The sequence below is a fragment of the Zea mays genome, chromosome 5 (assembly GCF_902167145.1).
Source record: "Zea mays cultivar B73 chromosome 5, Zm-B73-REFERENCE-NAM-5.0, whole genome shotgun sequence".
NCBI classification, from domain to species: Eukaryota; Viridiplantae; Streptophyta; class Magnoliopsida; order Poales; family Poaceae; genus Zea; species Zea mays.
In genome coordinates this window covers 2,080,308-2,093,939 of record NC_050100.1, presented here as the reverse complement: position 1 = coordinate 2,093,939, position 13,632 = coordinate 2,080,308, and the positions used below count along the sequence as shown (strand labels likewise).

Here is a 13,632-nt window from a genome sequence, read left to right as displayed (position 1 = left end):
GTGGTGCCGCCAGTTGAGGCCGTTACCGACTCAGTTCTGGTGGCCTGGCTTTGAGCTGGGATGCCATGATCCCTATCGTACTCCTCCCGGCGACGGATCTCGTTCTCATGCCGACGTTCGCGCGAAGCATTGATGGAGCTTCGCGCGTCTCGACGACTGTTGATGGCGTGTTGTAGATCGTTCGGCGGGTGAGCGAGCGGTAGAAGATGGTTGGCCGCCTGGGTGAACAGTCGTCGGTAGCCCTCAGCGTCGGGAGTCCGAGGGAGTCCATCAGCTATCCGAGCTAGTACCCCTCCGACTTCGCTTGGCGTGTTCATAGCTCGGGCGAAGTCGGGATTTAGGTTGCGCCCGAAGAATGGATTCTCCCGGCGTTGCCTTGCATCTTGCTCGGCTTGCTCCTGAGCCCGGCGGCGATCGCGTCGTCGGGAGTTCCTTCATTCTCTGAAGACGCGTTCTTCCGGAGTCTCTCCTATCTCCGATACCTCGTCTCACGAGACAGGCTGCTCCAGATCCCGTTCTCCGGCCGCGTGATGTCGTCGGATGTTCCTGCGCCGGTTCCTCCGTCGGCGGGATTCTCGTTGAGGCGGTTCTTCTCCGGGTGCGGTCGGCTCGTCGTCGGAGACGGTAGGTGACTCCACTCTCCCGATGAAGAGGACGTCGGGGTAGAATGGTACTGTCGTCGCGGCGACCTTCTTTCCGTTCTCCTTTGAGGGCGGAGGAACGGGAAGAACGACTTGCTTCCCCTTGGTCTCCTTCTTCCTCGCGATCTGTGTCCATTCTTTTGTCGGGGAAGTAGACAGTGGAGTTCTTCGGGTCAACGGGCCCTCAGTCCCCGACTTTCCGGAGACGATCTTTTTCCGGAAAGCCGGAGGTTGCACTTCTCCGACATTTTCGGAGTTTGTTGGAGGAGACTTCTTTTCCGGCGGATCCGCAATGCGGTGTAGAGTTCCCTCTTCATCCGCTACGGATGAGATTGTTCCGAAGCAGAATACGGATCCGGGACGCAGAGTGATCTTGCTGTAGAAGGTGACGGCCATTGAGCTAGCTTGGATCGTCGACACACCCCCTACCTGGCGCGCCAGCTGTCGGTGTTTTGGGTCCGACCGCACACCTGGGGTTGCCCCTCAAGGTGTTTTTAGGAGTAGGACGGTGTCGACAACTGTAGCAAAATGGTTCGTGCCGATTGCACGAGGAACAGTGGACAAGGTTTACAGGTTCAGGCCGCTTAGAGATGCGTAACACCCTACGTCCTGGTGAGTATTCTTTGTGAATGTGGTTACAAGAGAACTCTCTGCAGAGAGTTGATGTGAGTGGCTAAGTAATAGTGTCGATCGTTCTGAAGGGGTGCCCCCTAGGCCTTATATACTCGACCATGGGGCAATACATGTGGATATGATAACAACGAGTAGCTAAAAGATAGTGAACTGCTTGAGTTTATCTCCACGTAACCCTGCCGACTTATCCCTGCACGGCTTCGTTGCATGGGGGCTCCAGCGCGGGAAAGTCGGATCTCTGTTGCGGTCACTCACCCGACGTTGTGGGCCGTCCGGGTTTGCTCCAGTCCGGCCTCACGTCGCTCTGCTTTGCTGGTTGTCTCTCCCCAGGCCCACGAAAGAATGACCTCACGATTTATTGGGCCCTTGGGCCTTTCGTGAGGTCTTTTACTCTTTTAGTGGACCCGGGGGATATCTATCCCCCACAATGACTTCATCAAAGGGAGGTCTATTCAAGACTGCTTGACATGGGCCTTCGAATACATTCACTTATGCCACTCCTAAAAAAGAGATCATTGTGCTCAAGCTGGACTTTGAAAAAGCGTTTGACACTGTGGAACATGAACTGATTATCCAGGTTCTGATTCACAAAGGTTTCGGTCCTAGGTGGACCAGCTGGATTCGGAGCATTCTTCTATCCGGCACGTCTTCGGTGTTACTCAATGGTGTTCCTGGTAAGCCCTTTCATTGCAAGCGAGGTGTTAGACAGGGTGATCCCCTCTCGCCTCTGTTGTTTGTCCTGGCAGCTGACCTTCTTCAGAGCATCATAAATAAAGCTAGGCTGCGGAACCTTCTTAAGCTCCCTTTACCGGATATTGGTGATCAGGATTTCCCGATTGTTCAGTATGCAAACGACACTCTCTTGATTTTGGAGGCATGCCCTAAACAACTTTTCTTCCTCAAGGCAATCCTCAACTCTTTTGCCTCTTCTACTGGCCTGAAGGTTAACTATAATAAATCAAATATGTACCCTATTAACGTGCCCCCTGGAAAAATGGCGATCCTGTCCCGTACCTTCAATTGTCAGATTGGAGAGATGCCTTTCACCTATCTTGGCTTGCCTCTGGGTCTTGCGAGGCCGAGAAAGGAACACTATTTGCCTCTTATTCAAAGGATTCAGAAAAGGTTGTCCTGCTCCTCAAACTTCCTGTCTCAGGCCGGGCGCCTGGAATTGGTAAATTCAGTCTTCTCAACCTTACCGACGTTCTTCATGTGCACGCTCAAGATTCCTAAAACCATCATTAAGGAAATTGACAGGTATAGAAAGCACTGTCTGTGGAGAGGGAATGACATCAATTCAAAGAAGCCACCACTTATTGCTTGGAATGCGGTTACGCAGAGGAAAGTGAATGGTGGGTTGGGAGTTCTTCGCTTGGAAACTCAGAACGAGGCTCTTCTAATCAAATTCTTACATAAATTCTTCAATCACAGTGACTTACCTTGGGTGCATCTCATATGGAATAAATATTATTTATCCTGGGGTCTTCCTGGTCATAGAAACATTGGCTCCTTCTGGTGGAAGAGCATGATCAAACTTCTTCCCAACTTCAAGGGGCTGGCTATCCCTGTTATTGGCAATGGAGGCTCAATTTCGTTCTAGGATGATCAGTGGAGTCAGAGCATCCCGAGGCAGAACTTTCCTGAGCTTTTCTCCTTTGCCAAAAACACAAAACTGACTGTGAAAGAGGCCAAGGAGCAGGAGCAGTTTGATGGTCTCTTTCATTTGCCTATCTCTGAACAAGCGTATGATCAATTTCTGGTGCTGAAGGGGCCTTGGGAGCAAATTGTCCTCAGTGACGCCCATGATCACTGGCGATACATATGGGGATCTGACAAATTCTCTTCTCAAAAAGCTTACAGATTTTTTATGGGCCAGACGCAGATTCACCCTATCTACAGACTTTTATGGAAAAGCAAATGTCAGCCTAAACATAGAGTCTTCTTTTGGCTGTGGCTCAAGAATAGGCTAAACACCAGAGATATGCTGAGAAGGAGAAACATGGAACTGGATTCCTATTCTTGTGAAAACTGTCTATGGCAAAGAGAGGAGACTCTCTATCACCTGTTTCTCAGATGCAATTTCGCGAAAGCCTGCTGGAGCTCAATTGGCATAACTCCGCCCAGAATCTCCAACCCTGAGGTGGCAGCTGCGAACCTTAACCACCAGCTTAACGTCCCCTTCTCTATGGAGATTATTATTCTCATGACTTGGAGCATCTGGAAAAGCCGAAACGAGTGGTTGTTTTCAAGCAAAGATCCTTCGGTGCACCGTTGTACGCAGGAATTCAGCAAAGAGCTGCGATTGATCATGCAGAGAGCACAGAGGAAATTTGACACCTCTATCCCGAATTGGCTGAGCCTGTGGCAGGCATAGGAGTAGTGTTCCCTTTTCATTTCTTCTTAACGTTTGTAAAAAGACCTTGTCCTAACGTTTTCGTTTCGCTTACCTAATAAATTTCTCAGCAGGGGCATCCCCTACTGATTCTTCAAAAAAGTAATAAAGCGATCGAGATCTTTACTGCTTATTATAACTACTAAAGTGACTGCATGCAGGAGCCTGGCGTCGCAGAGAAGGAGTTCTCGCCGGCCAACGCCAGGTACCTAATGAAGCGGATCCTCTGCAACCGCTTCACCTTCTCGGCGGCCGGCGGCGAGAATCCGGCGCCGGAGGACGCCGCCGAGGAGGAGGCGCTGCCGCCGTGGCTGACGGAGGAGGACGTGGGCCACTTCGCGTCGGAGTTCGAGCGGACGGGCTTCACGGGGCCCATCAACTACTACCGCAACATGGACCGCAACTGGGAGCTGGCGGCGCCGTGGGCGGACGCCAAGGTGCGGGTGCCAACCAGGTTCATCGTCGGCGACGGCGACCTCACCTACCAGCACCCGGGCATCCAGGACTACATCCACAAGGGCGGGTTCGAGGCTGACGTCCCGGGACTCGAGAGCGTCGTCGTCATCCCCGGCGCCGGCCACTTCGTCCAGCAGGAGAAGGCCGACAAGGTCAGCCAGCACATCTACGACTTCATCTCCAAGTTCTGATACACGTGCATGGATCGACCATCAGCTTGCTTGCTTACCTGCTAAAACCTGTAATCTCAACCTCGATATCCGTGTTGCCAACTTGTTTTGTTTTTCGAACTAACAGTAATAAGTGTTCGCATATATGTTTGGTTTAATTTGTGACTTAGACATGGTATGTTCCATGTGAGGCTTTGTTCGTTTACACTAAATCAACTTTGGATTAACATGGATTGAAATTAAATCCATGTCATAATCTATATCCAAAATAATCTAAGACTACTTATTTTTTTATTCGGTTAAACCCATCATAGAATATAACCCAAGGGTTTGAGAATTTTTTAAACTATGAAAGACATTGATTCTATCCCTAGCTTATTATGTATGGAACAAATCCATGAAGATATTGCACAAGTTTACATTAGAATCCATGGATCAAAAGAATAACTAGCTTTGAGAGACACATGGATTAGTTGATGAATTTAATCCCACCATGGGATTGGGTGTGAGGTATGGATTCACCCAATTCATACCCAGATTAAATCTATAGTGGGATTTCATCACATGTAACCGAACAAGGCCTGAAATGGATAAACCATGTGTTCCGCACTTTAAATGTACAATGCTTGTACCAGTGACCGTGTACTGTTGTCGGACGATCAACAGTGGCATACTAGCATCTATGTCGAAAACTATACCATGACTAATAGCTACAAGAAGCCTAGGCCCGACGTACCATCCAGTTAAGCCGGACCAGGTACAGGCATTTATAAGAATACCCTAGATCTCTAGGGATTCAGGTTTTGAGGCCTGACAGCGGTTGCAACTGCGTGAGGTGCTAGCGGTGGTGAGCGGCGCACGAACATCGACGACGACTTCCTGCGGCGCGAGACGCGAGCGGCGTTTCCAGACGACGTCGGCCCCAGGCGATGTCGTCGAGTGGCGGTTTTGAAAGGGAAATGTGCCCTTGGGCTATTTCTAAGTATTTTGGTGATTTAGTGTCCAACACAAGTGCCTAAGTGTTAAATGGTGGACAAAGTACAAATCAAATATAAAGTTATGTTTCTAAGACTTAGTATGTTGTTTTGGAGACTAATGTATTATGTCTAAGTGCTGGAAACAGGAAAAATCTGGTTGAAATTAAAGATGGCTTTGTTCAGTCGAAGTCAGCTCAGTATGGGTGCACCGGACAGTGTCCGGTGGTGCACCAGACAGTGTCCGGTGCGCCAGGCTGGCGGCTGTCAACTGGCTGCTCTCGGGACTTCATCGGCAGCGTACGGCTAAAAATCACCGGACTATCCGGTGGCGCACCGGACTGTCCGGTGAGCCAACAGTCAGCCGGGCCAACGGTCGTCCGCGGAATCCGCGCGCGACGCGTGGCAAGTGCCAATGGTCGGAAGGGGCACCGGACTGTCCGGTGCGCCAACGGCTCCAAGACTGCAACGGTCGGCTTCGCCAAATAAGGAAAGAGATCCGCACCGGACTGTCCGGTGCGCCAGGCGACAGAAGGCAAGAATTGCCTTTCTGGAATGCTCTCAACGGCTCCTAGCTGCCTTGGGGCTATAAAAGGGACCCCTAGGCGCATGGAGGAGTACACCAAGCATTCTCTAAGCATTCCTAAGCACCAAGACTTTGATTCCGTGCATTTGATTCTTTGTGATAGCAACTAGAGCTTCATTTGAGTTGTGAACTCGCCGGGTTGTGTTGAGAGCTCTTGTTGTGACTTGTGTGCGTGTTGGTACTCTGATTTAGTGTCTTGTGTGCGTTGCTCATCCCTCCCTTACTCCGTGTTTCTTTGTGAACATCAAAGTGTAAGGGCGAGAGGCTCCAAGTTGTGGAGATTCCTCGCAAGTGGGATATAGTAAAGTGAAAGCAAAACACCGTGGTATTCAAGTGGGTCTTTGGACCACTTGAAAGGGGTTGATTGCAACCCTCGTCCGTTGGGACGCCACAACGTGGAGTAGGCAAGTGTTGACTTGGCCGAACCACGGGATAAACCACTGTGCCATCTCTGTGTTGATCTCTTTGTGGTCATCGTGTTGTGCAAGTTCTCCTCTCTAGCCACTTGGCTTAATTGTACTAACTCCTAATCAAGTTTTGTGGATTAAGTTTCAAGTGTTTTACAGGATCACCTATTCACCCCCCCTCTAGGTGCTCTCAGGTTTGAGACGCGAGCGTCGCGGCGGCCATGACTGCCCTAGGCGCGAGCAGCGGTGGCTGCGTCTGCCAGAGGCACAAGCGATTGCGGAGATCGTGGATTTCCCGAGGCGCGATCTGTGACAGTGACGATGACCTTCCGAGGCACGAGCGGTGACGCCTACGGTGACCGTTTGTGGTGTCATCCGAAGACAACGATCTCCTCTAATGCGGTGCATCGAAGGACGTCCTTCTCCAACGACCACCTTCGACCCGATGGCCTCTGAGGCATCCTTTGATCTAGCGGTCACGGGATCGTCCTCCGGCGACGAACTATCCGATCTATGTTTATGCCATCGATGATTATGTTTTATGTCCGCTACTTACAGTATTTATGCATTCCAATGATAAATTTTACGACGATTAGTATAATTTTTACATCTGCCATAAAATTGTCCCTAATTCTCACGGGTCCTGTTAGTTGAAAATCGATATTTGGTTTTTTATCAATTATGCTACACTGTGTATGTATTTATGCGACTTTGTATAAGAATTTATGCTCTTTGTGAATTATGCCATCTTTTTTTTTGCATGCGTGTAGTGGAAACAAAAAATATCATCCAAAATTTATGCGCCATGCAATGTAAACTCCCACGATGTGCCATAATTTTTGGATCTGCATAAAAATAGAAACTGCAAGCATTTGACTCTCATAATTTTGGGATCTACCATAAAATAGGATCTTGAATACAACGCGCCAGAGTTATCAACATCTCTCACATGACTCAGTATTTACGCACATAACCGAGGGGTTTTATGCTCAAAACTTAAGATTTTTACGCAGTGTTTCGTATTGCATAAATACCAAGACAGTGTAGCATAATTAGTATCTATATATATCATAAACTGGTTGTAACGAGACTAGCTGCATGACTGTTAGAGCGATCCTATATTTATAGAGAAGATGCAACATCTAAAATAAGATTTTTATTGTTTTTGTGCATGCCAATCAATTTCCTTTCATCGCACATTCCAGTCATCTTAAATTTATGAGCATGTAGTATTAGTATCAGCAAATATCATAAACCGGTTCTAACGAGCCTAGTTGTATGGTTGTTGGAGCGATCCTGTATTTATGGAGTCATCTACTTTTTACGTGCATGCAATGGAAACGAAAATGTCATCTAAAATCTGAGTGTATATGCAATGAAAATTCCCAAGATCTACAATAGTTATCGGATCTACCATAAAAATAGGATCTGCATGCATGCACCTGCGCATGAGCACATGACCCAGTGACTGGACGCAATTTTTATGCTATCTCTATGAACTATTTACGCAATTTTTGTGGACTATTTACGCTATTTGAGTAAAAAACATTTATAACTGCTAATACCTCTTCTATTTCTCTCGACAATGCTTCTGCTACTACCTCTTCTATGGTTAGACTTACTCCTCTACTTGATGGTTATGTTGAGGATGTTTTTTGCATCAAAGGTGTGCATGTCAAATTATGAATTTGATTGTTAAGTCTAGTTTAAAAAGGCTTCAACCTTATCTGGAATCATTTAAACTGCTATGAATACACGCCCTCTTAAGTTTGGATTGGATATGGAGGTAAGGTGGAACTCCACTTACCTTATGCTTAAGCAACTAGTGCCTTACAGGAAAACATTTGATGTGTTCATCCAAACTCACTACCCTAGAGCTGCAAGTGAACCTTTGCTTTTGTGTGATGACCAATGGTATGTTGCTGAAAAAAATCTAGGTATTCCTTGAAATGTTTTATGACTCAACATGTGTTATATCTGGTGTCTACTATCCAACATCTTCATTGATGATGCATCATATAATCTAGATTGCTAAACATCTAAATTCATATGAATGTGATAGATGATTGCTTGCGAATGTTGTTTCTTCTATGAAAACTAAATTCCTTAAGTATTGGAGGGACACTCCACTTATCTATTCATTTGCATTCATCCTTGATCCTAGAGCTAAATTGAGGGGCTTCAATGGAGTTTTATCTATTTTAGCTAGTGTCACACACTATGATTATACTGGTTATTTAACTTGTGTAAGAGCACAATTAACTGGGGTGTTTAACAAGTATGGACCTAAATTTGGTGCAGTGACCTCAACTAAACCCTCACAAACAACAAGAACTTGTAAGAAAAGGACTAATTGGAGATGCCTAATCTTATTTAGCAAGTTTGAATTTTGAACTATGGTTGTGTGTCTATGCCTATAATTATACTACAACTTTGAACAATGTCTGTGATATATGTAAGAACACTGAATGAGATGTGGGTTGTACTCTTTTATCCTAAGGGTTTTCTCACAATGGTGAATTTTTATCTTGATGGGTTTTTAATGAGGCAGTCATTGCACTAAACAACTCAGTATTAGCTATTTAGTATGCTTTAATTGTGTTTTTTGAATGTTTGAGATTTTGTTAAGTCTGATGTGTGTTTTGTGATGTAGTGCTCGAGCAGGCTCTGACACTAAGGGCTATCCGGACCTACCGTGCCGACCCGGCACGACTAAGAGGCCATAGTGTTGTGCTTGTGGCTGGGTTTAGGCACTAGTGTTGTGCCGGCATGACACGACTATTAAATAGGTCCAACGAGTCGTGCCCTAAACGTGTCGTGCCAGTGTCGTGTCAAGCCGTGCCGCTCGTTTGGCCATCTATACTCTAACTATCTGGTGATACTTTTTTGCCCTTTTATTAATTAAGGTGTAAGGGTTCAAATAAATTTCCAAATGAGGTGTGGGGTTTTGAACCTTACTCGCCTTGGTTCGAAGCGCTCAGCTTCTACCACTACAACTCATGTCTATTTATCCTGTAAGAAGAAGACATACTATAAATATATATACTAATAATTTTAAAATAAAAATATAATCGTATTTGAATAAATATCTCATTTAAGGCAAGGTTATGATATATAGAAACTGTGCAATGTACAACAACTAACTAGCATATATAGAGCACAAAACAAACAATGCTTATCAGCACAGTTTCATGTTTCTATTAGCAGTAAATTGGCGGTAAAACCGTGTGAAAGACAAGTAGAAATGATGAAATATTACTATTGGTGTCACTTCGAAAACCGTCGTTACAAACGTATATTCACTTGTGGCACCTTTATGACAAATGTCAGTGTAAATGTATTTTTGTGTCACGGTGGCTCCGTTGGTCACAATTAGGGATGAAGACGAATGAGATTGGTCGAGATAACCCTCTCTCATTTTTATTTTCACATTTTAGTTTGAAAATGGGGCCATTGGAAACCAGATAAAAACATGATTAGCGGGACAACAAAAGCGAATCAAAACAAACGAAACAAATCGATAAGTGATCAGAATCGATAAGATGATGCAATAGAATTAAGTGATGTATGCAGCATAACTTGAAAGAAGTATCTTGCGATTTACACGCCAGAAATGTTAAGTGCTAAGAGAAAGAGGCGACAATAATTAATGGTGCTGTGTTGTCGGACGATGAACAGTACGTAAAACAACTGAATATATTATTATATGTACCGTCTGGATCTGGAGACATGAATATATGAACAGATGAATTAAATGGAGACATGCATGCATGAACCAACAGATCGGAGACATGAATCAAACCCCGACGGGCTGGCTGGCTGGTCGACGGATGATCAGCGCCCCATCCCCTGCGAGGCCGGCGGGCACATGGCGACGCCGGCGGCGGCCCTCTGGGCGTTGAACTCCCAGCCGAGGACGGGCTCGTAGCCGCGCGCCTTTAGCTCCCTGTACTCCTGGCAGAGCGCGCAGTGGAGGCAGCAGAGGTGGACGAGGAAGTCGGCGCAGGGCGCCTCGGGGAGCCCGTGCTGCGCGCGCAGCCTGGTGCGGTACGTGCAGGAGAAGGCCCACGTGCACTGCGACCCCGACAGCCACTGGATCAGCGCGAACAGCGCCGCGCTCGTCCCGCACGACGTCATGCCGTGGTCCACGATCTCCGCCGTCCGCCCGAACGTGATGCACGGGCACCAAAACGTCATGCAGCCTGCAGGTGCATGCATGCGGCACAACATCATCGTCCAGCGCAGCGAGATGAGTGAGCTGAGCTAGCATCGGAGCAGGTCACCGTCGGCGCCTATAATGCTTTGCTTACAGATGTCGAAGTCGTCGAAGCAGTCCAGGAGCCTCGACGACCACTCCCTGGCCTCTCCGGCGACGGGGAACAAGCCGGCCACCGGCGCCACGCCCACCCCGGACGCCGTCTCGTAGGGCGTAGTGGCCGGATACATCTCTCCGATGCAATGACCAGCTGGCCTAACTAATAACCCAATATAATGGCGGCGGCGGCGGCCCCGCGCGCGCGCGCCCCGATCCGGAGCTTGCCCGGCGACTTGGCACGGCAGCGGCAGCGCAGGTGGTCGGAGGCAACCGCCGACCCTCGTCTACCTGCACGTACGTAAATAGACGCGCGCGGTCCAACGACCGTACGTGAGGTCGCTGGTGCTCGTCAACTCCGCCGGCCGGCGTGTGGTCGCGAGGTTTTCCCGGCGACGATCGCGCGCGCGACACCCCCCTCGTGTTTCTATTTTTTGCTTTATCGGCAGGAGAGCTGGACACCGAGCCTCTTTCGCTACTACCTATCTGCACGTGCGCGAAAGAAGTGTTTGGTTGGAAATTAACCTGCCGATGCCAGGCAACTTTTAGTCTATCCGCAACTGTTACCCCTAAATTTTTCCCCCTATATCACTTTTTCCCCCTATTTTCCCCCTATTTTTTCATCTCCCGCAGCGGTTTCCTCTAAATACTCCCCCTATACCTCACTACAACTATAAAATATCATTTTCTATATCAACTATCAATTTTTTATCTACTAACAATTACTCGTGGACCCACAGCACAGTGTTTAGGGGATGAACAGTGACACGCTAGATCTGGAGGGAGAGAGAAGGGTGCCGACGCGTAGGGGGCGCTGTAGGGGGCACCGCTGCGGCGGTAGAGTGCCCCCTACAGGCCGCATGCAAGGGGAGGGGGCTGCGTAGGTGCAGCCGTTGCAGTTAGTCTTAGACAGCCAGACAACAATCTCAAACAAACCTAGCTAGACAAACTTTAGGGTGTGTGTTTGCTTGAGGGAGTGAAGGAGAATGGAGTGGCTCCATTCCTATTTTTAGAATGTTTGGTTTCCAACAAAAGAGAAGCGAAACGGCTTCTGAAGTCTCCATATAATAATTTAGGGACATTTACATCTATGGCGGCATCGTCCTCAAATTTGACCGTACCCAACAAAACTGCTCAGATCTAACCACGAGAAAGTGCACTTGCATCGGTAAAGGGCTTGGACGCTGTCGGAGAGGGAATTCTCCGGCCGGGTGGCGGAGTGCACTCGTCCTTAATCTTAAGATGAGGAAGGAACTTAAGCGTTTTTCCTGTCCGGCTAAGTAATCACCGAGCACATGAACACGCGAGAGTTTAGAGTAGTTCGGACCGCCGGAGCGTAATACCCTACTCCACTGTGTGTTGGATTGTTGTGTAAGCTTAAGAGTTGAGAGTCTAAGTTGGGTCTGAGCCAGCCAGACAACAATCTCAACCAACTTAACCCTAGTTAGACAAACTTTAGGGTATGTTTGGTTGAGAGAGTGCATGAGATAGTTCTCCCAGATAGTTGGAATGATCCTATAGTTGGAATGATCCTGCTACTCCAAAACGATCGGATATGAGCATTCTCCCAGATACGAGTGCTCTCATCCCCTCCACATTCATATGACTTTGTAATCAAACAAATTAAAGCATCAAGTGGATCCACTCTATTCTACTCTTCAACCAAACTAGATGAGTGTCCGTGCGTTGCAACGGGAGTATATAATATCACGATAAATATGTGTTATATTGTTAGAAGAAAATGTTTTGTAATTCATTTGTAATCCTAGCCATACATAAATTTTGTGATAGTTAGGTGCATGTGTGTTGCAACGACATATAAAATATACGACAATGGAGGAGGTTCTTGAAGCCGTGTCTCATGCTGTGGTTGTATCATGATCTAGACAGGGTCGTGCATCTGATATCATCCCATAGCCAATATGGTGCTGCATTATATGTCCACCATGCACAACATTTCAGTGTCATATATAAGCCCCAATTATGAATGCCTAGCCATCTAGGTTGCCGTCGTTGTCGTCCATATCAGATTTGTGCAAAAAGCAAATCCACCTCTGAAGACCAAAATAATAAGGAGAAGACAAATGGACCTTCTCGCAGTTCTGACAAGACTATCTACAAAATTGGCCCTCCAATCCCTACACACCCATTTTCACAATTAGACCAGACCAAAATAAGCAGGTCTAAAAAATGCAAAATTGCAGGACAGATGAAGGAGGACGATGGATGGAGTGGTCTAAAAAAAGAAAAGAAAAGGAAAGAGATGAATGAACAGGGAATAAGCACTTACCGTCCTGCGGCAGGAGAGATGAGGTTAGGCCCTGGAGCTCTGTCATGGCACAACACCCCGCCGGCGATGCGCATCACGTGAGACTTACAATCCTAAAATAAGTACCCCCTATGTTTCAAATTATAAGTCGGTTTGGCTTTTCTAAGTGCATAACTTTGTCTATACACCTGGATATACATCATGTCCAAATACATAGTGAAATATATGTAATGCTACGTACAAATGCCAAAACTTATAGTTTGGAATGGAGGGAGTTAGATTTATGAACCAAACTAATGAGATGCAGATGCACAGAGGGTCTTAGGTTGTCACCTCTTCGCCAACAGAACACTGCAGTATAGTATCAGGTACAGTTGATGGGTCACAGTGATATCCCCAACTTCCTAAGTCTTCTTCAGTAGGTCTTCCAATATGAAAAAGTGGGCATAGAAAATTAAATGGAATCTCTTAAGGTTTAAAGCTGAAGAAATGCCTCTTCCAGTCTTCCCCAATGGGTCAAGTTAAACAGAGATTACTGGCTACTGCAGAGTTAGGCAACGTATAAATAGGGTGCCATCAAAATTACCTGCTGATGTGCGCTATTCATTTTCTGCAAACATCCAGATATCTCATCAAAATTACCTGCTGATGTGTGCTTGTCATTTAGCATCTAATTTTCCTATTGAGTATGACAACAGATAAGAAACAGCTGAGGGTCAAATTCCCTATCAGTAGGGCATACCAACAATGGAGACGACCAAAACATGTGATGCCTCATGAATAAAAGAAAAC

At 46.9% G+C, this 13,632-nt stretch overlaps 1 protein-coding gene across 1 annotated transcript; it reads right to left on the bottom strand.

The window, feature by feature from the left end:
- Window positions 1-10,093: 10,093 nt before the first annotated feature.
- On the bottom strand, window positions 10,094-10,705 carry CNR3 (Cell number regulator 3). Its single transcript, NM_001195211.1, has 2 exons — window positions 10,570-10,705; window positions 10,094-10,461 (listed from the first exon to the last, which is right to left on the bottom strand). Exons 1-2 carry the CDS (start codon window positions 10,703-10,705, stop codon window positions 10,094-10,096), a joined length of 504 nt encoding a protein of 167 aa, NP_001182140.1.
- Window positions 10,706-13,632: the final 2,927 nt, after the last annotated feature.

Bases quoted from the DNA above. Each gene is read 5' to 3' on its own strand.
- CNR3 (NM_001195211.1), bottom strand. From the start codon at position 10,705: ATGTATCCGGCCACTACGCCCTACGAGACGGCGTCCGGGGTGGGCGTG. The intron at 10,462-10,569 runs GTAAGCAAAGCA...ATGCACCTGCAG, and splicing joins CTTCGACGACTTCGACATCT to GCTGCATGACGTTTTGGTGC.